General features: G+C 51.8%; 3 protein-coding genes, 1 long non-coding RNA gene and 1 other non-coding gene across 5 annotated transcripts; 2 read left to right on the top strand and 3 right to left on the bottom strand.

Moving 5' to 3' along the window:
- On the top strand, nt 1-1705 carry PRR30 (proline rich 30). The gene has a single exon (XM_007532603.2). The coding sequence runs from the start codon at nt 333-335 to the stop codon at nt 1461-1463; it is 1131 nt and encodes a 376-aa protein (XP_007532665.1). The 5' UTR covers nt 1-332; the 3' UTR covers nt 1464-1705.
- A 1567-nt stretch (nt 1706-3272) lies between these two features.
- On the bottom strand, nt 3273-3400 carry LOC132537942 (small nucleolar RNA SNORA36 family). The gene has a single exon (XR_009549346.1). It is a non-coding gene; the product is annotated as a small nucleolar RNA SNORA36 family (small nucleolar RNA).
- Nucleotides 3401-5008: 1608 nt separating this feature from the next.
- Nucleotides 5009-8468, top strand: PREB (prolactin regulatory element binding). Its single transcript, XM_007532604.3, has 9 exons — nt 5009-5336; nt 5740-5923; nt 6088-6317; nt 6482-6562; nt 6662-6786; nt 6950-7123; nt 7240-7312; nt 7508-7670; nt 7788-8468. Exons 1-9 carry the CDS (start codon nt 5202-5204, stop codon nt 7880-7882), a joined length of 1260 nt encoding a protein of 419 aa, XP_007532666.1. The 5' UTR covers nt 5009-5201; the 3' UTR covers nt 7883-8468.
- Nucleotides 8413-14428, bottom strand: ABHD1 (abhydrolase domain containing 1). The gene is made up of 9 exons (XM_007532577.3): nt 13799-14428; nt 10323-10483; nt 9972-10154; nt 9775-9820; nt 9531-9643; nt 9256-9429; nt 9041-9089; nt 8791-8956; nt 8413-8690 (listed from the first exon to the last, which is right to left on the bottom strand). The coding sequence occupies exons 1-9, from the start codon at nt 13907-13909 to the stop codon at nt 8479-8481; spliced, it is 1215 nt and encodes a 404-aa protein (XP_007532639.1). The 5' UTR covers nt 13910-14428; the 3' UTR covers nt 8413-8478.
- Nucleotides 14429-14460: 32 nt separating this feature from the next.
- LOC132537442 (uncharacterized) lies at nt 14461-18511 on the bottom strand. Its single transcript, XR_009548877.1, has 3 exons — nt 18293-18511; nt 15031-15217; nt 14461-14708 (listed from the first exon to the last, which is right to left on the bottom strand). It is a non-coding gene; the product is annotated as an uncharacterized LOC132537442 (long non-coding RNA).
- Nucleotides 18512-23279: the final 4768 nt, after the last annotated feature.

The following is a 23279-nucleotide window of genomic DNA, read 5'->3' as shown; positions in this document are numbered from 1 at the left end:
CCAGAGGCTCTGTCTCTTGTCTGACAGGTCTCCCTCCCCGGCTGCCTGCATCCTTGGTCACTCCTCACCTCAGCTGGAGGCAACTCTGATTCTCTACACACCCCATCCATGAGTGGCTTCGAGGACGCCTGACGCCAAGTTTAGACTCAAGTTCCTGCCTGGACGTCCCAACTGCCCACTGCTGGGCTAGGTGACTCCCTGTTCCTGCCACCCACAGCCACGCCAGCCTTGGGCTGGCCTCCTCCGCCAGTCTGGCCTCTGAGACTCCAGTCCTGACTTTGCCTGGCCACCAACCACTGGTCTCCACACCCATCCCTCCTGGAATCCAGGCAATGTTGCCTCCAAGCAACGACCAGGTGCTGCTACAGAACACAGTGCCCCCTGGACGCCCCCCAAAAGGGCCCCCACAACTTCACCTGCAGACTCCAGCTCCCTGGCACGGCTCCCGGCCCTCCCGAGGCCCCAGCTCCTGTTTCCCCTCTTCTGAGTCAAATTCTGACTTTGTCCTACATCCCTGCTCCTCCTCTCTCTCCAGCTCCCCTACATTCTTTCACCTCAACCACCCCACTTCCTCCCACTCCTACAGCCCCTCTCCAGCCCAGCTGCCCCAGCCCTACTGGTCTCCCACTCTGACCCGCTCCTCCTACCCCTCACAGCCCCAGAATTCCCTGCCCTGCTCCAGTGGCCAGTCTCCGGCCCACCAGGGAGGCCTGCCCAGTTCCACCCTCACCTCCTCCAGCCCCAGCCTCCCTCCTTGTGGGCTGCCCCCTGACACACAGACATGGCTCTGGCCTCAGCACGAGGACCTCAGCTCCCCTGGGCCAGTGCGGGGTTGTGTGGCAAGCGCAAGGGACCCCTCGGAGTTCAGGGACCCCGGAGCCCTGGCCCAGGCCCTGGTGGCCCACCTGGGGCCGCGCCGCATCGCCCACGACCTTCGTCTCCTGCTCCTGCAGCGCCTGTGGCTCGGCAGGACAGGTCAGGCCCCCGTGGTGGAATATCCCATATGCCTGGAGTGCCTGCAGCCACGCAGCCCCTCCTGCCCCATCTCCAAGTACAGCACTGGCCCTCGGCTTCTGGCCTTCCCCCAGCTGCTGCCCTGTGCCCAGGGTGGGGAGGAAGGGCCCCTCCGCATCGGCATTGGCTTTGGCCTGCGCCTGCCCCAGGGCCAGGCCAGGGCCTTGCACCTGTTGCCAGAAAGAAAGCAGGAGGAAGCAGGGGCTCGGCGAGAGGCCGAGCGGGCCCGGGGCTGTCAAGCAGGGGCATCAGCCACTGGAACCCCAGGTACCCCCTCCCAGACCGGGAGTCTCAGATCTGCAGGCCGCCAATCGCCAAGCTCCAGCCGGTGTTCAGGGTCTCTGCCTCAAGTGCCAAGACAGGCCACGTCCTCCAGGAAGCCCAGGCCATCCTCTCCCACAAAGAGGCTTGCCTCCCCGGCACGCATCCTCCTAAACTCATCACCCTAGTTCCAGAGCCACGGAGGGTCCCTGGAGCGCCTTTTCCAAGCCCCACCACCCCTGCCAGGCCACAGATGTCAGGGAGCCCCCGGGACACCCTGAAGGGCTGGCTGGCTGGAGGCCAGGTGCGTTCCCCAGCCCTGAACCCCGGAAGCCCTTTGTGGAGCCTGCTGTCTCCAGGATGAAGAGGACCAAGGGCACCCGAGGCCCGTGCAGCCCTCAGCAATCCATTAAAACCTGACCCTTGCAAAGCACGTGTCGTGTCTGTGTCCTGTGAAAAGGGGGCACGGGGGGGGGGGGGCGGAGAATCAAAGGAAACAAAAGGAGCCAGGGAGAGTGTTGCCCTGTATCTGAGAGTGGCAGGGGGTTCACAACGTCTGAACCCCTGAAATGTGCAAAGGCTCTGCCAGGCTTTCCACATGTTCCATTTAACCAGGCAGGACATAAACAATGGCTCACTTAAAGATAAAGTGAGAGGGACCCGTCCTTGGGGTGCGGTTTAGATTAACAAGGATGTGTGCAGAGCTGAGGACATGTGTCCTAGCAGGGAAGGACATTCCAGAGGGTGTCCATGAAGCTGGCCCAGGACTGCTGCTTGCCACCACAGAAAGCCAGACTGTCAAAGGAGCTTTTGCATGAAGGAACATTTGCTTTATTGCCTGCCTTTTTCTTTTTTCTTTTTCTTTTTAATTGCCACCAGGGTTATCATAAGCTCAGTGCCTGCGAGATGAATCCACTTTTCCTAGCAGCCATCTTTCCATTTTATTTTTAAAGATTTTATTTTATTGATGAGAAAAATAGGAGGAGAGAGAGAAAGGGCCAGACATCACTCTGGCACATGTGCTGCCGGGGATTGAACTCAGGCTCTCATGCTTGAGAGTCTAGTTTCTTAACCACTGCGCCACCTCCCGGACCACTTTCCATTTTTTTTTTTTTTTTTGATAAGAATGAAATTGAGAGGGGAAGGGGAGACAGATGGAGAGAAAGACACCTGCAGACCTGCTTCGCGGCCCATGAAACTCCCCCCAACCCCACACAGGTGGGGAGTGAGGACTCGAACCTGGGTCCATGAAATGTGTGTGCTTAACTAGGTGCACCTCCCCCTTCTCCCCATTTTATTGCCTTTCAAACCCACAAGCGGAAGACGGTGGTATCTAAGTCAAATTGCACCTCCACTCCTCCAAGGAGTATCAGCCTTATCTGTATATAGGTGGAAGTGGGGCAGAGCAGGACCTGGGTTTGGACCACTCAGTTGTGTCTCTCACAACTCTTCTCAAAAGGGCAAGACTGCAGGAACAGGAGCAGAGGGAGTTCCCAACACAATCCCTCTGTACCCAGAGTCAGTTCTAGCAAACCAGCTGTTACTATAAGCAGCTCAGTCGCCCTGCCATGCACCTCAGGAACATATCAGACAGTCCAAGCCCACTTGTTCAGGGCCCCATTTTGTTCACTCACAGGTAACTGTGGGGTCCTCACATTGGTGACCAGAAATCCAAGGGTGCCCTCCAGAAGTTGAGGTGTCTGTCAGAGATGAGACCTGCCCACTTGGGAGCCAAGTTGCCTGCCTCTGTGGGTGTCAACCTCACCCACAAGCCCTTCAGAACAGGAACAGTACCCCTCCCCGAAAATGGTCAACTACCATCTCTGCCAATTATGGAGGAGCAGTGTTTAAAGTCAGGTAATAGTTTCCTCACAGTAGGAAGTAATGGGCTGGGGATTGGAAGCTGGGCATGCATTAAAGTCCATGCTGTCCTCTAAAAGGCAAGACATGCAGGTCACATTTATTGTGTGTGATCTTTGACAAATTCCATTTTTATTTTTTGTAGGTTGGGAAGTCAATAAACTTTCACAGTCACCTCCTCTAGTCTCCATTTCAATGTCCCAAAGTTTAATTAATAGAGTGGGTCGGGGAAGTTGTGTTCCAAACTGAACTCAAGACTTTAGGTCAAGCCTCTGAAGATTTACTTATTTGGGGTTGAACTCAAGACTTCAGGTCAAGCCTCTGAAGATTTACTTATTTGGGGTTGGTCAGGGTCATGTTATAACAGTGAAGGCCTTGGTTCAAGTTCCTGGCCCACACCTGCAGGCAGGAAGCTTCAGTGCTACAGGTTCTCTCTCTCTCATCTTCCCCTTCCCTCTCTGTTGGTATGTTTCTAGTTCTGCTTCTGGGATCCCTTCTGTTACATTGCTTGACGTTGTGGTCTATTTACATGGCCATTCTGTTACATTGGTTTGGTCTCACTCCCCCTGCCTCCGGGAGATTTTGGTTTAGTCCTTGCCTATTCTCGCTTCTCTCTTCTCCCCGTCCCCTTTCCTAGGAATTTCCTTGGTTCCTGACTCTGCTGCAGGAGGAGAAAGAGGCAAGACAGAATTGTGTTGTGATTAGATTAGATTAGTTTTTTGAATCGTTCGCTTGTGAATAAAGAAATATTGCTTCTCCTCTCAGCCATGTGTCCCTGGTCATCTGTCTCCTGCTGCGATACTAGCCCCACATACTGGCACCCTGAACATTGACGACACCTCTCAATTTCTCTCTCTATATATAAAAAATAAAACAGGTGCTGGGTGGTGGCACACATGGTACAGCACATATGTTACAATGCACAAGGGCCTGGGTTCAAGCCCTTGTCCCCACCTGCAGCTTTATGAGCTGTGAAGCAATGCTGCAATTGTCCCTATTTTCTCTAGCCCTTCCTCTAGTTTTTTTTTTAAAAAATTTACTTATGAGCTGTGGAAAGAACATAATGGTTATGCAAAAGATTTTAATTCCTGAGGCTATGAGATCCCAGGTTCATTCCCTGACATCACCATAAGAGGGCTGAGCAGTGCTCTGGAATCTCTGTTTCTCTTTCTCCCTCCCTCCCGATCTTTAATTAAAAAACATTTTTTGAATTTATTTCATATAAAATATAGTGTCACATAGGAGAAGCCAGAGCACCACTTCAATATATACGGCTTTGGCGATGGCATTGGTAATGCCTCAGGGAACTCAAGTTGAATTTTCAATGTTTTCTCAAATTTAGGCTCCCCCCCCCAAGATTATTGCTGGGGTTCAGTGCCTGCACTACGAATCCATTCCTCCTGGAGGCTATTTTTCCCATTTTTTTGTTGCTCTTATTGTTGACATTGCTGTTGTGATTGGATAGGACAGAGAGAAATCGAGAGAGAAGAGGAAGACAGAGAGGTAGAGAGAAAGATAATTACGCAGGTCCTTGCGCTTTGCGCCATGTACGCCTGGCCCCAGTTAGGCTTTCTTAAAGCTGCGCTTGGGTGTCTGCGCACCAGTCCCAAACTAAGGACTTCCTTAGTCAAAGTTTATCAGTCTTTTGAACCTTTACTAACTCCCTCTCCAGCTCAGTAAGCGCTTGGCACTAGAAACAGGGGCACTCCTCCATGAGTTGACCACGCCCCAGACCACGCCCCCAACCCTGGCGGCGTCTGTCGTCACCGAGGAGAGGGCGGGGCACGTAATTGTGCCGTCAGCCGGCGCTGACGCGGATTGGCTGCCCTGCGCCTGCGCGAGTTACGCGGCGCGCACAGTGCGCGCAGTGCGCTTGTGCGCGGCGAGTCGGAAGGTCGCGTTCGGCGAGCGGCGGCAGCGAGCCGGTTGACGTGTAGTTGTGACGACCCTACGGGCCCGCGGGGAGCCCCCAGTCCCCTCGGCGGGGACTGCACCCAGCTCCCGTGCGGTCGGACGCGGCGAGTCCCGAGAGTCAGCGCGCACCAGGCAGCGGCGCGGCGGGCGGCATGGGCCGGCGGCGGGCGCCCGAGCTGTACCGGGCCCCGTTCCCGCTGTACGCGCTGCAGGTGGACCCGGGCCGGGGCCTGCTCATTGTGGCGGGCGGAGGCGGCGCCTCGCACACGGGCGTGAAGAATGGCGTGGTGAGCGCCGGGCCGGGGGCACCGCACCCCAGCTTCGCACCCTGCTCGTCGGGCGCCGAGACTCACCTCCGCTCGCAGTGAGGACGGTGGGGCGGGAAAGCCGGTGCCCGCGGCCCGGGCCGCTCAGCACCGGCTCCCGGGCCCCCGCTGCCTTGTAGCCGCGGCCCGGGGGCTTCACTTCCCCTTCAGCCTGGGCTTCTGTTACCCCTGAAGCTGGGAGCTGTAGTGCCAACCCTGCTCGCCCTTCAGGGTCATGGGGCTCAAAGTAAAATAAATCAAATAAACGTGAGATCATCTTGAGAATCCGAAAGTGCGATCGGCCGCGGGGTTGGGGCCGGGAAGAGAGCAGTCACTGGGTTGGCCCCGGGCACTCCAACCTTGCCTCGCCCTCCCTCTCCCGCAGCACTTTCTGCAGCTGGAGCGAATCGGCGGGCACCTGAGCGCCTCCTTGCTCCACGCCCACGACACGGGCACTCGGGCCACTATGAACATGGCACTGGCTGGCAGTACCCTCGCCGCCGGGCAAGACGCCCTCTGTCAACTGCTGAGTTACCAGGCCCAGCGAGAGACAGAAAGGAAAAAAGCAGGTGAGAGGGCACCCGCTCTGTGTGTGTCGGGGTGGCAAGAGCAGTCGGTGCCACCACCCTCACCTTTGGACTCTCTGAAGTGGTGGCAGGTGGGGTGCTCAGTGCGGAGAGAGGGCAGCTGCTGGTTGCTGTGGAAGCGGAACCTGCAGGCTTTTGTGTTTCAGGTTCTTCTGAGCCAGCGCCCCCAGGGCCTCGCCAGAGGGGGACGGCCAGCTCTGCAGAAAACAGCTCTGCAACTGGGACCCACCAGGAAGGGGTGGAAGTCACCGTGCAGAACGTGCGGGCAGTGAAGACGGACTTCGGCCGAGATGCGCTGCAGAAAGCTGTGTGTTTCAACCACGACAGCACCCTGCTTGCCACCGGAGGGACAGATGGCCACATCCGAATCTGGAAGGTGTGGTTTGATGGGGGATTCGGGAATGTGACAGCCTGAACCAGGTTAAACTTGGGAGTGGAGCCAGCCACGCGGAGCCACTAGATGAGAAGGGGGAGGAGGGGGGGGGGTCATTTCACTCTTGTCAGGAACCTGGACCCACTGTGGTGGTGGTTTGACGGCAGGTCCCCAGCCTGGAGAAGGTGCTGGAGTTTAAAGCTCACGATGGGGAGATTGAAGACCTGACTTTCGGGCTTGATGGCAAGGTGAGGTGAAGGGCGGCAAGAGTGAGTGGTTTTGCCTCTTGTTCCACCAGGAAGTGGGTCCCCTAATTGTCCATCTTTGGAATCTTGACTCCTGACTAGTTGGTGTCTGTGGGATGGGACCTTAAGGCCTTCGTGTGGCAGAAGGACCAGCTGGTGGCACAGCTGCACTGGCAAGAGAACGGCCCCACCTGTTCTGACACGCCTTACCGCTACCAGGCCTGCAGGTGTGAAGACCCCAGAGGGTGGCTAAAAGAGGCCCAGCCTAGATGGGAGGTGGTGAGAGTCTTGGTGGGTGTTACCCCAGGCCTGGCCATGTTGCCGGAGGGCACAAGCCTGAGGAGCGTTGGACAGGCCCTAGTTGCTGAAGAGTCTCTCACCTGCCTCCAGGTTTGGGCAAGTCCCTGATCAGCCCGATGGGCTGCGACTCTTCACAGTGCAGATTCCCCACAAGCGCTTGCGCCCGCCTGCACCTTGCTACCTCACAGCCTGGGAGGCCTCCACATTGCTGCCTGTCCGGACCAAGCCCTGTGGTCATGAGGTCATCTCCTGCCTGAGTGTCAGGTGTGAGACAAGGCTGGCTTGGCTGGGTGTGGAGGTGCCTCAGGAACTTGGGACAGTCTCCTCCGAGTCCAAATACCATATGGCCTCAGGGACAGTGAGCACTTTGTTTGTTGCAGTGAGTCTGGCACCTTCCTTGGCCTGGGCATGGTCACTGGTTCTGTGGCCATCTACATAGCATTTTCATTGCAGGTAATGAACGACTGGTGGGGGTGGCACAGCCCTGGACCAACCTGGGGGCGGGGACTCTCAGCTGCCTCTGCTCTCGGTGTGGAGGGAGGATTCTGGCTCAGCCAGTGTCAGGAAGGCTTTCTGGGGTAAATCAAGGGCCATGTTTCCAGGGTTAATGTCAGTGGGGTCTCACCTCACTCCTTCTCCCATCCCCAGCGCCTATACTACGTGAGGGAGGCCCATGGAATAGTGGTGACGGACGTGGTCTTCCTACCTGAGACGAAGGGTCGGGGACCAGAGCTCCTTGGATCCAATGAATGCACCCTGCTCTCCGTGGCAGTGGACAGCCGCTGCAGACTGCATGAGCTGCCCTCCCGACGTGAGTCTGGGGCACTTGCCCTTGAGCCAGAGTTTGCACCAGCTCCCTCCCCTTGCATGGGTAGGCCGCAGAACTTGCTGTCAGAACTTGCTGACGTTGCCCGTGTCCCCACCACAGGAAGTATTCCTGTTTGGCTGCTGCTGTTGCTGTGTGCAGGACTGGTCATCCTCTCCATCCTCCTGCTACAGACGATGTTGCCAGGATTCTTCTAAGCCTCCCTGCTTCCAGGTTCTGGGGCCTGGACACTGCTCCCTCCAAACCAGACTGCCTAGTTCTCTTCCTCGGATCCAGAGCCAAGTTTGCCTGGGACCACATCTTGGCACCCCCAGTGCCCTCTCCAGTTAAAAGCCTGCCGATGGCTCTGCGTGACTCATTTCCGGGGAGCCCTGCGGATCCACCCAGGATGGAGGTGTCTGAAGCCCGAGCCTCACCACTTGCCTCCCCTTTGCCAACCAGAGGCTCCAGCATTGAGATGATCCGTTCCCAGAAATATGTGAAGGTGTAGAAGACCTGCAGGTTCCCTTGGCGCCCTCCTCACAGCCTGTGGCCAGCCTCCAGCCTCTTCACATGAGCCCTGGGCTTTTGCTGGGCTCTGCTGCCTGGAGACTTGTGGAGAAAGGGAGGAGAGGCCTAGGGAGAGGGGCGGACTCTGCTGGGCAGCTGCACGCCAGCTGGGCTAAATGTGCCACAGGTTCTCTGGTGACCTCAGCCCAGCATTGACAGGGACACTTGAACCCTAAGCTCCTTTTCAGGGAACTATTTTATTTAATAAATACAGAAGGACTGAGCTGCCCCAAAGGTACTCCTGTCAGCTCTTGCCTCCCTCAGAAGGGGAGGGGGCCCCGAGGCCCAGCAGCTCCTTGGGGTGCTGGAAGACAGCCGCTGCATATTGGTGGAGCAGGCGGCTCATGTAGCAGCTCCCGCAGGGCAGCAGCCCCTCCAGGAAGCCGATGTGGCCACCCTGGGCCGTGACGAAGAGGGCCACACTGGCAGAGTCCCGGGCAGCCTGCAGAGGAAGCGCTGGGGAAGGGACGAGGCCTTTACCCACAGCACAGGCTCTGTCCAGTGCACCTGCTGCCCTTGTGCCCTGGGCATAAGCATGCAGAACTGGGGTGCTCACCATTGGCTGGGGAGAAGGGGTCATCAGCTGCATTGAGGCAGAGCACAGGGGTCTGGATGGCATCGACCTTGGTCCTTGGGCTTGCGGCTTGGTAGTAGGCCACACAGTCTTTGTATCCAAAGACTAATGCGGTGTAGCGCTCATCAAACTGGCGGATTGTCTGCGCCTGTGGAGAGGGGCAGGCCAGGGTGAGGTCAGGGAAGAGGAAGGCGTTAGAGGAGCCTTTTGGGGGTGAAGGGATTGACTATACCTCAAGCACGAAGTCTACGTTCACCGCATGCTCCATCACCTTTCTATTTCTGCGAGAGGACACAAGGAGGGTTGGTTTTCCCCCCTAAGCCTGCCTGATCCCTCTGACTCTTGAGGGAGAAAGCCCAGCTGGATGGCTAACCTGAGCACAGGAAGAACCTGTCATATCTGCGTGCCCCCCACCTGCTGCCCCCTCAACCTTCCCATTGGCCCTACCGTTCCACTAATCGGCAGAGCACGGCAGTGAGACGCTTGTTAAAGAGGAAAGAGTTGAGTGGGCTCTCCAGGGAGTGGGTGGTCTCAAAGGAGTCCCAGCATGCAGAGAGAGTCAGTGCCGCTGCCAGCCCAGCTGCCTGCCCCTTTCGGGCCAGGAAGTTCAGCACTAATATCCTGCAGGTTGGACCAGGAGTCGAGAGAAGGACTTGCAGTAGTAAATTGGGAGGGGGGAGGACATGGAGGAGAAAGGGAGGCTGAGCCCAGGGAAGCTTTACCCTCCAAAAGAGATGCCCACGGCCAGCAGTGGAGCTTGGGAGTAGCGCTGCTTTATGTGGTTCACCACTGTCTCCACGTCTTCAGTATTGCTGGCACAAAAGGCCCTGTGGGTCTGAGGCAAAGCGGATGTTGGGTGGGGAATGGGGGCCTGGTCACGCTAGGGAAGTGAAGGCTAGGTAGGAGAGCCAGGACCAAGGACCCGTGGAGAAGTGTAGGGGCCCTTGTGAGTATGGGGACACTCACCAGCAGCTCTTCCCCACGGCAGCCTCGGTTATTGAATACGACAGCCCTGTGGCACAAGCAGATCAGTCAGGCCCCCCTGGGGTCCGTGTCCCTGCTGCCAACGTTCAGCGTGACCCCAGTCAGAAGCTGCCTTCAGAGTCAACGGGCCTGAACGGAAAGCTCTGACTCCACCCAGCTCCCAGGCTGTGCCAACCTACCTATAGCCGTCTCGGAGAGCCTGGTCAACCAGGTGTAGGATGTAGGGCTCCTGGCTACTGCCAGTGAGGCCTGGCAGCAACAAGGCGATGGGCTGGGTGCTGGGGTCAGGGTCCTGGCTGCCCTCAGGTAGGCTGGCCCAGTCCAACAGGAGCTCCCCCCCATCTGGTGTTTGGAGGACTTCACTGTGGATTTGGAGAAAGATGTGCTCATCTGTGCATACCAGCCTGGCACATAGCTACACACTTGAACCTAACTCCTCACAGACAAGGCGAAGGCTGCCTGCACCTTACAGCAGGCAGACAGGGCTCCCCATACTTGCAGTATCAAGACCACTCCAAGTGCCTTCCTACCTCCAATAATGGGCTGGAAGTTTAGACCGCAGTAAGTCGCCAACAATAGTTTGCAGCCGACCCTCAGTGCACCATGGTGTGGGGTAGAAAGTCTCTGTGGTGATTGGACAGCGCTGCTCCAGGAAGGCTCGAAACCGAGGCCCGGACACCAGCTGAGGCCTCTGCAATCACAACAGTCTGCCTCACCCCCTGAAGTTGGCAGCGTCCCAGTCCTCACTCAAAACCAGCACTTCACTTGGAGGTGCGGAATGAGCATAGCTCGGTCTGTGATGGCCTCACCATTTCTTCCTCAGACCTGTGGGAACACCTATGAGTCCTTGGGTGTGGACTGGTGCAGGCACTCAGCCATATAAGCTAGGGTTCACATGTGAAGAAACTAATTGAAAGAGGCCCCACTATTTCCCAAAAGTCACAGTAAGAGAAAATGGTATTAATATTAACAGGCAGGGAAGACAGCAAAATGATTATGCAAAAAGACTTTCCTGCCTGGGGCTCCAATGCCCCAGGGTCAACCCCTGCACCACCAAAAGCCAGAGCAGAATAGTGCTGTTAAAAGTGCTACTAGTACTGACAATGATATACCACTAACAATGGGTAAAATTTGCTGAGTGCTCAACTGAAGCACTTTACATGGTAATGTCCTAACATCTTCACAGCAGCTGTTTGAGATAGCAGCTGTGATCCTGCTGTGGAATGAGGTCAGAATATTGAGTAATTTGTCAAAGGTCATGAAACGTGGTGGTAGGCTCCCTGGTGGAGCTTGGGCTCAGATGTGTTTGACTCTAGAAGTTTTGCTGTTTGTTAGTTGTACTAGATTACTTCTTAGCTGTCAGGATTCTGGGTTATCAGATGATTAAATCCTTTCTTAAACAGTTCAGCAGTGTACAACAACCAGCTAGTCAGTTGAGGTCACAGTCTTAGTTTATGTGGATTGGTCTCTGGCTTTTTGCCATCATGGTTATCACTGGGGCTCAGTTCCTACACAGCTGTTTCACCACTCCCTCTCCCCCCTCTTCTCTGATAGTGAGAGATAGGGAGTGGGGGAGAGACAGGCCGAACTTTTCCACTGATCCTAAAGCTTCCACTGTACAGTTAGGGACCAGGGGCTTGAACCTAGATCCTCACAGATGATTAGATAGGCACTCTAGCTGGTGTACCTCCACCACCTGACCCCCTATGTGAGTTAGTTTACTCTCATGCCAGTGGAGTGTTTCTTGGCTTGTTCCTGAAAATTAACTAGGAATATATCATTGGTTGCTGTATAGGAATCTGTGCCAACCTATCAACATATAGAACAAATCAGGTTCCCCCAAAAGGCTCTTTTCCTGTATTTCACCCAGGATGTGAAAATCAAGGATGGTTGCAGATGATAAAGTGCCAGAGGCCTCTGACTTCTGTGAGGCAGGTTGAGCAAAGAGAAATGCTTATGCACATACAGCTCTGTTCTGGAATGACTTTCCTGATCATACAGAGAAGATAGTTTTAAGGTACTGGAAGCTTAGGTTTTAAAAATGTTTATTAAGTCAGATTTTACAGACAAAATATGGCAATGTAGAAATCTGAAAGTACAGAACACTTGGCTACATTAAAATCCCCTGCATATTTATCTTTATTGGTTGATCTTTGATACAACAACACTATAACTGTTGGGAGTACAGCTTCATACCACTCTAGATAGTGGGTTTTTTTTTATTTCTTTATTGGGGAATTAATGTTTTACATTCGACAGTAAATACAATAGTTTGTACATGCATAACATTTCCCAGTTTTCCATATAACAATACAACCCCCACTAGGTCCTCTGTCATCTTTCTTGGACCTGTATTCTCCCCCCCCCCCCACATCCACCCCAGAGTCTTTGGTGCGATACGCCAATTCCAGTTCAGGTTCTACTTGTGTTTTCTTTTCTGATCTTGTTTTTCAACTTCTGCCTGAGAGTAAGATCATCTCATATTCATCCTGTTTCTGACTTATTTCACTTAACATGAATTTTTCAAGGTTCATCCAAGATCGGCTGAAAACAGTGAAGTCACCATTATTTTTTATAGCTAAGTAGTATTCCATTGTGTATATATACCACAACTTGCTCAGCCACTCATCTGTTGTTGGACACCTGGGTTGCTTCCATCTAGATAGTGTTAAAGGGATCAATCACTGCTGCTTCTTAGACTCAGTTACCTTGAACAGTTTAACAAAGGCTGAACAGTTCAGGTTTTCCTAGGTATGTAAATTATGTACTTGGGGGCCAAGTGGTGGCACACCTGGTTGAGTGCACATACTATAATGCACAAGGACCCAGGTTCAAGCCCCCAGTCCCCACCTGTAGAGGGAAAGCTTTGTGAGTGGTGAAGCAGTGCTGCAGGTGTCTCTCTGTCTCTCTCCTTCTCTATCTGCTCCTACCCTCTCAATTTCTGGCTGTCTCTATCCAAAAATAAAGATAATAAAAAATTTTTTAAATAATGTACTTTGTCTACATTTCATGATATCCAAATCCAACAACATTAACCTTCTCAGACATTCTCATTGCACTGTCCATGGTGAGCTTAGAACTGAAGCCAGGACCCAAAGAGCACGGCCCATCCATCAGATTGCTTGGGCTAGGTGGGGGAGCCTCCAAAGCCCTTCAGAGAAGCCCAGCTATCATACTAAGCTGATGGGGTGGGTTGAGGAGTCAGCACGGCTTCACTCAGTGCAGCTCACAAGAAACTCAGCTAAGAAAAGAAAACCTCACTAAGAAAAGAATGAACAGTGGTCCGGGAGGTGGCGCAGTGATAAAGCTTTGGACTCCCAAGCATGAGGTCCTGAGTTCTATCCCTGGCAGCACATGTGCCAGAGTGATGTCTGGTTCTTTCTCTCTCCACCTTTCTCATAAATAAATAAAATCTTTAAAAAGAAAGAAAGAGAAAGAAAGAAAGGAAGAAAGAAAATGAACAGTTGCACCAAAGTGAAAGACTGGGGTGGGGGGTGTTTAGTTGCTGGAACATGATGGCGGAGAAGAACCTAGGTGGTGGGGGGGGTTAGACTGTTATGTGGAAAACTGAGAAATGTTACACATGTACAACTACTGTATTTTACTATCAACTGTAAACCATTAATCCCCCCCAACAAAGGGGGGGGAGAATGCACAGCATGCGTGTCTCCCTACTCTTCAGGTTGTCTTCTGCCTCCTCCTAGCCAGGTTAGCTCACATTGTAGTTTGCAGCACCACTCCATTCCCTCCAAGCCCTCGTAGTGCAGGAGAATGTGGGGTGCAGAGAATGGAGGCAGGCAAAGAACCACTGTACATACTCATTGTTTTAGATAAAGAGGAACCTGAAGGAAGTGCAGGGCTGGGGTGGGGGCCATGTTGGGATGTCCATATCCCCAGACCTGGTTAGTCCGACCATGACAGCTCCCCCAGGGGGCTCAAGACCTTGTGCGGAAACTGGACCCGAGTAACCCCACCCTGCCAGTCAGAGCTCTGGACCCATACCCACCTGAGGCACACATGCCCAGTAGTAGCCCAAGTAGAGGGCAACGCCAAGAACCAAAAGCAGAAAGAACACTGTCCAGGTGCCACTCTGGGGTGTCAGGAGTGAGCTCAGCATTTCGTGTCCTTGGGTTCCCACTGCCAAGTTCTTGGCCAGCACCAGTCCCAGGGCCGGGACTTAGCCTAGTGGACCCACGGGTGCACGCTCTGCTCCACCCATTACACGCCATTGGGCGGCCCTAGTGGGGCCCACCTCCAGTAAAGGGGAACAGACCCCGCCCACCTCCGGGGGCCAGCTGCGGGGGCGGGGCTAGGGCAGGTGGACGCAAGTCCGGCCTCTCTGTTCGGAGGTTAAGGGACCCCGGACCCGCCCACCATGAGTCACAGAGCGCTGGGGGCGGGAGGGGGCGGGGCCTCCTCAGTCCCCGCCTCCGAGGTAGCGCCCCACCTATACTGCTCCGTGCCCCCTGCGTCGCCTTGAGCCTACTTTGAACAGAAGAGGCAGACAGAGGTATGAGTGCAAGGACTCTGCTGGGCAGCTGCACGCCAGCTGGGCTAAATGTGCCACAGGTTCTCTGGTGACCTCAGCCCAGCATTGACAGGGACACTTGAACCCTAAGCTCCTTTTCAGGGAACTATTTTATTTAATAAATACAGAAGGACTGAGCTGCCTCAAAGGTACTCCTGTCAGCTCTTGCCTCCCTCAGAAGGGGAGGGGGCCCCGAGGCCCAGCAGCTCCTTGGGGTGCTGGAAGACAGCCGCCGCATATTGGTAGAGCAGGCGGCTCATGTAGCAGCTCCCGCAGGGCAGCAGCCCCTCCAGGAAGCCGATGTGGCCACCCTGGGCCGTGACGAGGAGGGCCACACTGGCAGAGTCCCGGGCAGCCTGCCTCCCCATCTGCCATCTGCAACACCTCACTGTGGGTTGGAGAGATGTGTCACACGGGGGTAAATTTCAGAAGGTTTATGCTCAGTCCCACCCTGAAATCACCACTACACCCTCACCAGCAACATCCATGCCATTTGAGGGCTCGAAGTGCATAGCCTGAAGATGCCATAGAGCTCTGAGAACAGGGAAACCTCAACCTTCCCCAAGGGCTGTGCTGTTCCGCACACTTTACATAGTTACTCACCGTGACCGGACAACCGAGACAGGGGGGGCTAAGATGCCTACATCTTAAAGGAGGCAGACGAGGCTCCCTATGGTGTAGCCTCACAATCACCTCTTGTCCCTTCTTACCTCCAATAAGGGACTAGGACCTTACTTAGACCACAGTAAGTAGTGGACAACAGTTTGCGCCTGGCCCTTGGTGCAGCATGGTGTGGGGTAGAAAGTCTCCATGGTGTTTGGACAGCGCTGCTCCAGGAAGGCTGGACACCAGCTGAGGCCTCTGCAACCACAATGCACCTGCCTCACCCAGTAAAATCTGTAAATCAAGGAAGGGTGTGGATTATAAAGTTCCAGAGATCTCTGACTTCTGTGTGGCAGGATGAGCAAAGAAAAATGTTTACATACTCACTGTTCTGTTATGGAGTGACTGCCTTTCCAAGTCAGACTGAGAAGGTATAATTTAAAGCCTGGCTTTTTAAAATGTTTACGAAGGCAGACTATTTATTATTTATTTATGCCTCCAGGACTATCTCTGGGGCTCGGTGCCTGCGCTATGAATCCACTGCTCCTGGAGGCCACTTTTCTCATTTTGTTACCCTTGTTGTGCTTGTTATTGTTATTGTTGTCATAGCTGTTGTTGAATAGGCCAGAGAGAAATCGAGAGAGGAGGGAAAGAGAGAAGGGGAGAGAAAGGCACCTGCAGACCTGCTTCATCGCTTGTGAAGTGACCCCCACCCCTGCAGGTGGGAGCTGGGGGATTGAAACGGGATTCTGATGCTGGTCCTTGCGCTTTGTACCATGTGCGCTTAACCTGCTGCACTACCGCCCAGCCCCTGACTACTTCCTTTTTTAAAAAATTGTTTTTTAAAAATATTTTATTCATTTAGTGATAAATATAGAGGAGAAAGAGTAAGAACCAGACATCAGTCTGGTACATGTGTTGCTGGAGATTGAACTCGGGACCTCATGCTTGAAAATCCATTGCTTTATCCACTGCTCCATCTCACGGACCACGACAGACTACTTCTTAAAAGAAATGACCTTGTTAAAAAATTATTTCTGAATATACAAAGCACCATGTTACTATAAAATTCCATATAGAGAAGCAAGCAAGCTTTCTCTAAGTCTTGTGTGAACTATGATGATCTTTGGGAGGTGGGAGGGTGGGGATACACAGCTTTGGTGTGTAATGGGATAGAATTCTCCACACAGAAATTACAATACTCCACACCAAGTAAGGTGGTTGAGTATGAATGTTATTTAAGCCTACTCAGCTGAGGGCTCAGTCCAGGGAAGACTCACACAGGCACTACCCAAGGACTGAACGCCTAAGCACAGTGACAAGCATCTTTTATACTTTTTGCAGCACATACCAGCATTGGTTACATACAATAGTTTTGCACAGGTTCTGGGACTTGGCTCGTTTACCTGAAATCCAATGACTGGGAGGCTTTTAGGCTTGCACCACATCTTGGTACAAAAACATCTAGTTTTCCCAGAAACAAACATCTTACCTTACTGAAAATAGCAGGGCTTACAGAAGTGGAAAGTTAGCATTATTCCTACTCTAGGTTTGGTTACTTTTTAACCGTTCTATTGTTCTAGTGCCTGAATACCATCCAGGTCTGGTCTCTGAACTATGCAATCAATTTCTTGATTACACCTGTATCCATTTTTGACCCTCACAGGTGGTGGGTGTAGTGTGAAACTACACAATATAATCTTACAATCTTGTAACCTAGTAATTACAAATAAAACATGTAGAAAATGAAATAAAATTCCCTGTAAATTTTTCATTTAAAAATATTTTAGGGAGTCGGGCTGTAGCACAGCGGGTTAAGCGCAGGTGGTGCAAAGCACAAGGACCGGTATAAGGATCCCGGTTCGAACCCTGGCTCCCCACCTGTAGGGGAGTCGCTTCACAGTTGGTGAAGCAGGTCTGCAGATGTCTGTCTTTCTCTCCTCCTCTCTGTCTTCCCCTCCTCTCTCCATTTCTCTCTGTCCTATCCAACAAAGACAACAACAATAATAACTACAACAATAAAAAAACAAACAACAAGGGCAACAAAAAGGAATAAATAAATAAAATAAATATTTTTTAAAAAATTTAACTAGGACTGCGGAGATAGCACAGCGGTTCTGCAAAAGACCTCATGCCTCAGGCTCTGGAATTCCAGGTTCAATGCCCAGCACCATTAGCCATAGCTGTAGTAATAGTAATGCTGTGGTCTCTCTCTTTCTGTATCTTGCCTTCTGTCTCTCTTTCCATTAAAATAAGGCAAATAAGATATGTAAAATTACTGGGGCCAGGAGGTGGCGAACCTGGTTAAGTGCACACATTACAGTGTGCAAGGACCCAGGTTCAAGCCCTTGGTCCCCGCCTGCAGGGGAAAAGCTTCACAAGTGGTGAAGCAGGGCTGCAGGTATCTCTTTGTCTCTCTCCCTCTCTACCTTTCCCTATTCTCTCAATTTCTCTGTCTATATGCAATAATAATAAACATTTTTAAAAGCACTGTGTTTTTAAAAATATTTAAAATCACTTTAATTTCTCATTTAATTAATGAGAGGCAGAGAGAAAGCAGAATACTGCTAAGCCCTGGGTGATGGTGCTGCTTGACCTCAGAGCCTCAGGTGTTTTTTGCATAACCATTATCCAGTCACCTCAGCCCTAGATTTTAGAGATTTATGAATGGGGCCAGGCACCTAGTAGAGTGTATCTGTTAAACCTGTTAATTTTTATTGATTGGGCTTTGGTTCAACAGCACTATAAATACTGGGGAACAGTTCATATGCTCTAAATAGTTTAAAGGGAAAAGTCACTGCTCCTTAGACCTGGCTACCTAGAACAGGCTTAATGAAGACTGATTCAAATTCTTCTAGACATGTAAATTATGTACTTTGTCTACATTTCATGATATCCAAATCTATCAGCATTAATTTTCTCAGACATTCTCATTGCACTGTCCATGGTGAGCTTACAACTGAAGCCAGGACCCAAAGAGCACGGCCCATCCCTCAGATTGCTTGGACTAGGTGGGGGAGCCTCCAAAGCCCTTCAGAGAAGCGAGGCTATCATACTAAGATGATGGGGTGGGTTGAGGAGTCAGCACGATTCTCCTCCTTTCTCAGAAAATGTGCCCACATCTTAATTCGCAGCTCTATTCAATGCCCTCCAAAGGCAGGTAGCACAGAGGAATTCGAGGTGCAGGTGGAGGCAGGCAAGGAACCCCCAGTGCACTAGGTGATTTTAGCAAAGTGGATCCTTGATGTAGCACAGGTTTGGGGCATCCCTTTAACGCCATCCCTTCAAAGTGAAGATGATTTGACTAGAATTGGCCCCTCTACTAGAGTGCCCCTACCCCGCCAGTCAGAACTCTGGACCCACACCCACCTGAGGCACGCATGCCCAGTAGGTTGTAGCCTATGTAGAGAGCAACGCCAGGAATCAAAAGCAGAAAGAATTCGGTCCAGGTGCCACTCTGAAGAGTCACGGAGGAGCTCAGCATTTAGCATCCTTGGGTTTGGACCATCAACTGGTCTGCAGGGGCTGGTCCCCAAAACGTTTCTAAATGGCATGCAAGTGCAAGCCCTGCGCCACCCCTTACACGCCATTAAGGCGGCTAGCATAGGACCCTGTTCCACGAGGGGCTGGGTGGGGGGCGGCGGGGGGCGGGGGGATACTCGGTTAGCCAGGGCCCCGCCCACCACCAGGGCGTGGCCCCTATTGGTCCAACCCCCACACAGTGGGCGGCCCGCCCATCCCAGACGTCACCCGGATGGGGCGGGGCGAGGAGCGGGCTGGTTGTGCCTTTGTGCTTTGCGCGGCTGTGCTGCCAGCAGTGACCTGCAAATGGCCTAGCCTGGCCGCCCGGGTTTCTAGCCTTCTCGCCTCCTGCTTCCTCCTCGCTGTCACCAGTGCGGTCCCCTGCTAGGACAGGCGACTTCCCCACAGCCGCCATCTTATTGAGAGTCACCCGCCATGCAGGCACTCACAGTGACTTGCTCACTCAGGCCACTGGTGGCAACACCCCGTTGTTCCGCGGTATCCTCCACAAACTGCACACGTTCACACTGCGACCCTCCCTCCCTTACTATCACGCACCCATGTTTCAGCTTGTCATCGCGGTCTGCAGTCACCCTCGGGGAGTGTCACTGTGGTCTCCTACAAGCTTGCCTACACCAACCCGGCTTCCCTTGGGTTTCCCCAGGGATGCTTGCTGTTCCTGCTTCCTGGGACAAGGACAGAAGTACTTGATCTACTAGAGTAAAAGATCTCCCCTATAGACTAAGACTAGAATTAGCTAGGGAGTCGGGCGGTAGCGCAGCAGTTAAGTGCAGGTGGCGCAAAGCACAAGGACCAGAGGAAGGATCCCGGTTCAAGCCCCCGGCTCCCCACCTGCAGGGGAGTCGTTTCACAAGTGGTGAAGCAGGTCTGCAGGTGTCTGTCTTTCTCTCCCCCTTTGTCTCCCCCTCCTCTCTCCATTTCTGTCCTATCCAACAACGACGACATCAATAACAATAATAACTACAACAATAAAAACAAGGGCAAAAAAAGGGAAAATGAATAAATAAACATTTAAAAACATTAAAAAAAAAGAATTAGCTGAAGGATTTAAAAATAGATACCCAGGCCCCTCCCCTTGGCATAGTGGACCTGACCTGGAAAGAGACCTAGAGGTCAGCGTTACTTAAAAGCTCTCTGGGAGGGAGTCGGGCTGTAGCGCAGCGGGTTTAGCGCAGGTGGCGCAAAGCACAAGAACCGGCAAAAGGATCCCGGTTCGAACCCCGGCTCCCCACCTGCAGGGGAGTCGCTTCACAGGCGGTGAAGCAGGTCTGCAGGTGTCTATCTCTCCTCCTCTCTGTCTTCCCCTCCTCTCTCCATTTCTCTCTGTCCTATCCAACAATGACAATAATAATAACTACAACAATAAAACAAGGGCAACAAAAGGGAATAAATAAATTTTTTTAAAAATTATAAAAAAAAAAAGCTCTCTGGGAGACACACTTGCACTGTGGAGGCTGAACTCCTACACTAGCATGTGAAACCGAGTAAGGGAGGTAGCAGGTGCTGTGAGAGCCTGAGAAGGTGCTCAAACTCCACTGGCTGAGAGAGAGCATGCCTAGACCATAAGCGCATGTAAGTTGAAACCAAGGCGTGAGTAGGACTTTCCAGGCAACACATGGATGTGAGAGACTTCTAGCAGAGCCAGAAGAAATGTGGTGGGACTGGAGGATGTGAGACAGTCAAGAACTTGTTTGTGAGGGGCCAGGTGGTGACACAACCAGTAAAGGCTATATTTACCATGTACAAAGATCAGGGTTCAAGACCCCAGTCCCCACCTGTGGGGGGGGAGCTTCTTGAGCAATAGAACAGGCTTGAGGTATCTTTCTCTCTCCATCCTATCTTAATTTAATTTCTATCTTATCAAGAATAAATAAATAAAGGAGAAAAAAACAAGTTGTGAGCAGTTACATAAAGATATTTGAGTTTACCCCAAAGGAAGAAGGAAGCCATCAACAACTGCTAAGGCTGCTGGGAAGGTGATCTGGCAATAGAGCACAGGACTTGATGCCACTGAGGTTCCAGGTTCCAACCCCAGCACCAAATATGCCCTTTTTTGTTGTTAAAATTCGTAAGGCTCTTGCCGGGCCGGCTAGCTTCACGGGTGGGTAACAGAGACGCGGAGACAACGGCTGGGCAGGGAAGCTGTATTTCTTTATTCAGGAACAACGATTCATAAACTAAGACAAACTAATCACCAAACAGAACTCTGCTGTCTCCTTGCGGCGGCAAAAGCACTCTTTCTTTTTCTCTCGAACTCAGGAACCCTCTCCCTTACTCTGGAACTCAGGAACTCTGGAACCCTCCAACTCTGGCACTCTGAAACTCTTCAACTGTGGAACTCTCTCTTACTCTGTAACTCTGAAACTCTCCAACTCAGGAACCCTCTCCAACTCTGGAACTCTCATACTGGGGAACCCTCTGAAACTCTGGCACACTGGAACTCTCTCTTACTCTGTAACCCTGAAACTCTCGAACTCAGGAACTCAGGAACTCTCGGACTCAGGAACCCTCTCTCGGGGTTCCTTGGGGCGGGGCCAAGCAGGCCTGAAATTAACAGGACTGATCCAATTCTCTTGGCGGGGGAGGGCTAGAACAAATCAATGTAAAGCATACGACACTTGTTTATGCACTGTCATAAGACTAGTAAATAATGTTTTTAAAAATATCTTGAGAAACGTTTTTAAAAAGGACAGGTCACATGAATAATTGTGCTATAGAAGGGTCACTCACTAGGGGCTGGTTAGTGGTGCATCAGGTTCAGCACACACGGTACCATGCCTAAGGATTTGGGTTCAAGCCCCTATAGGAAAGAAGCTTCACAATCAATGGAGAACTGCTTCAGGTCTCTCTCTTTTTTTTTTTTTAGTTTCAGAAACTCTTTTTTTTTAAATTTATTGGGGAACTAATGTTTTACATTCAACAGTCAGATGTCTCTTTATCTCCCTTCCCCTCTCAATTTCTGTCTCTATCCAAAATAACTAATAGATAATAAAATAAGAATCACTCAGGCCTTTGGAGAATGGGTTAGAGGAGGAGGAGGAAGATGAAGAAACTGAAAGCAGAGGGAGTTGGGCGGTAGCGCAGCAGGTTAAGTGCAAGAACTGGCATAAGGACCCCAGTTTGAGCCCCCGGCTCCCCACCTGCACAGGAGCCCCTTCACAGACAATGAAGCAGTTCTGCAGGTGTCTTTCTCTCCCCCTCTCTGTCTTCTCTTCCTCTCTCTACTTCTCTCTCTCTTTGTCCTATCTAACTATGATGACATCAATAACAACAACAATAATTACAACAATAAAAAAAAAGGAAAACAAAAAGGGAAAATAGGTGGGGGTGACAGCATAATGGTTATGCAAACAGACTCTCATGCCTGAGGCTCCTAAGTCCCAGGTTCAATCCCCCACACCACCATAAGCCAGAGCTGAGCAGTGCTCTGGTGTTTCTCTGTGTGTGTGTCTCTCTCTCTGCATGTCTCTCAAAAATAAAAAAAAATTAATAAAAAAAATTTAAAAAAAAAGAACACCTTTAAAAAAAAAAGGGAAAATAAATATTTTTTTAAAAAGAAAAGAAAATGAAAGCAGAGAGACCAGTTGGGAGGGTTTTTTTATTTTTTAATATTTACTTATTTCTTTTTGCTGCCCTTGTTTTATTGTTATTGTTACTGATGTTGTCATTGTTGGATAGGACAGAGAGAAATGGAGAGAGGAGGGTAAGACAGAGGGGGAGAGAAAGGTAGACACATGCAGACCTGCTTTGTTGTTGGATAGGACAGAGAGAAATGGAGAGAGGAGGGGAAGGCAGAGAGGGGGAGAGAAAGACAGACACCTGCAGACCTGCTTCACCGCCTGTGAAGCGACTCCCCTGCAGGTGGGGAGCCGGGGGCTCGAACCGGGATCCTTACGCGGGTCCCTGCGCTTTGCGCCACGTGCGCTTAACCCACTGCGCCACCGCCCGACCCCCAGTTCTTTTTTATTTTTAACTTTTGGTCTAGCTTTCATTGAGACCTTCTATTTTAGCACGCACGCGCACGCGCACACACACTTTTTCCCCTTGCTATACGATTTGACAGTGAGTTGCGGCCATTATGACCTTCACTCCTGAATATTTCAGCTTTACCTCCTGATAAATACTGCCTGTACAGTCACTAAATCTGGGCACCTTAGTACTGAAGCAATAAGGCTGTCTAATATAAAGCCCATATTCGCAGTTCATCAGTCGTCCTACTTATGCTGTCTGCAGGAAAAGTTCTACAGTTCTTTGGGCTCCTCCAGGATCTAGAACCCACACTCTGAGCCACTCCCTTTATCTAACTCTCAGACCCCAAGCCAACTGGGCCACACACTGGGGAGACCCCACTGCCCTGAAGTCCCCCAGGATGGGCTAGACTGGCTGTTCCAAGCTGTGCGCCCGGTCTGCCTTGTCCTCCCCGCTTAGCACAGGCTGTGGAGTCAGTGCCCGCTCCCCTCTCGGCTCGGGTGCCTAGGCTCTGTGACCTGCTTGTCTCTCTTTACTACAACCATCACATTCAACTCCTCTGGCTATGGCTTTCAAAAAAATCGTTTACTAGTGATTTAATAGTGGTTTACAAGATTATAAAATCGCAACACCATACCTACCACCACAGTTCTGTGTCTCCTGCTCCTCCCACTTGGGGAATCTCTATACTTCTCACAAAGTCTTGGAAATAGTTTAAAGTTTAGCTACTTTTTTTCCCTCCACCTCCTCCTCCATCTTCTCTCCTTTAAAAAATACATTATGGGGGTCAGGCAGTAGTGCAGCAGGTTAAGTGCACATGGTGTGAAGCACCCCCAGCTCCCCA

This window comes from Erinaceus europaeus, chromosome 3 (assembly GCF_950295315.1).
Source record: "Erinaceus europaeus chromosome 3, mEriEur2.1, whole genome shotgun sequence".
In the NCBI taxonomy this organism is placed as follows: domain Eukaryota; kingdom Metazoa; phylum Chordata; class Mammalia; order Eulipotyphla; family Erinaceidae; genus Erinaceus; species Erinaceus europaeus.
Note: the sequence above shows the minus strand (reverse complement) of the source record. Positions and strands in the feature narration are given on the sequence as shown.

Excerpts from the sequence above, each read along its gene's own strand:
- PREB (XM_007532604.3), top strand. The coding sequence starts at position 5,202 with ATGGGCCGGCGGCGGGCGCCCGAGCTGTACCGGGCCCCGTTCCCGCTG. Across the intron at positions 6,318-6,481 it reads GCCACATCCGAATCTGGAAG|GTCCCCAGCCTGGAGAAGGT; the intron begins GTGTGGTTTGAT and ends GTTTGACGGCAG. Across the intron at positions 6,787-6,949 it reads TACCGCTACCAGGCCTGCAG|GTTTGGGCAAGTCCCTGATC; the intron begins GTGTGAAGACCC and ends ACCTGCCTCCAG.
- PRR30 (XM_007532603.2), top strand. The coding sequence starts at position 333 with ATGTTGCCTCCAAGCAACGACCAGGTGCTGCTACAGAACACAGTGCCC.
- ABHD1 (XM_007532577.3), bottom strand. The coding sequence starts at position 13,909 with ATGCTGAGCTCACTCCTGACACCCCAGAGTGGCACCTGGACAGTGTTC. Across the intron at positions 9,430-9,530 it reads GTGGGCATCTCTTTTGGAGG|GATATTAGTGCTGAACTTCC; the intron begins GTAAAGCTTCCC and ends TCCAACCTGCAG. Across the intron at positions 9,090-9,255 it reads CTCTGCCGATTAGTGGAACG|AAATAGAAAGGTGATGGAGC; the intron begins GTAGGGCCAATG and ends GTCCTCTCGCAG.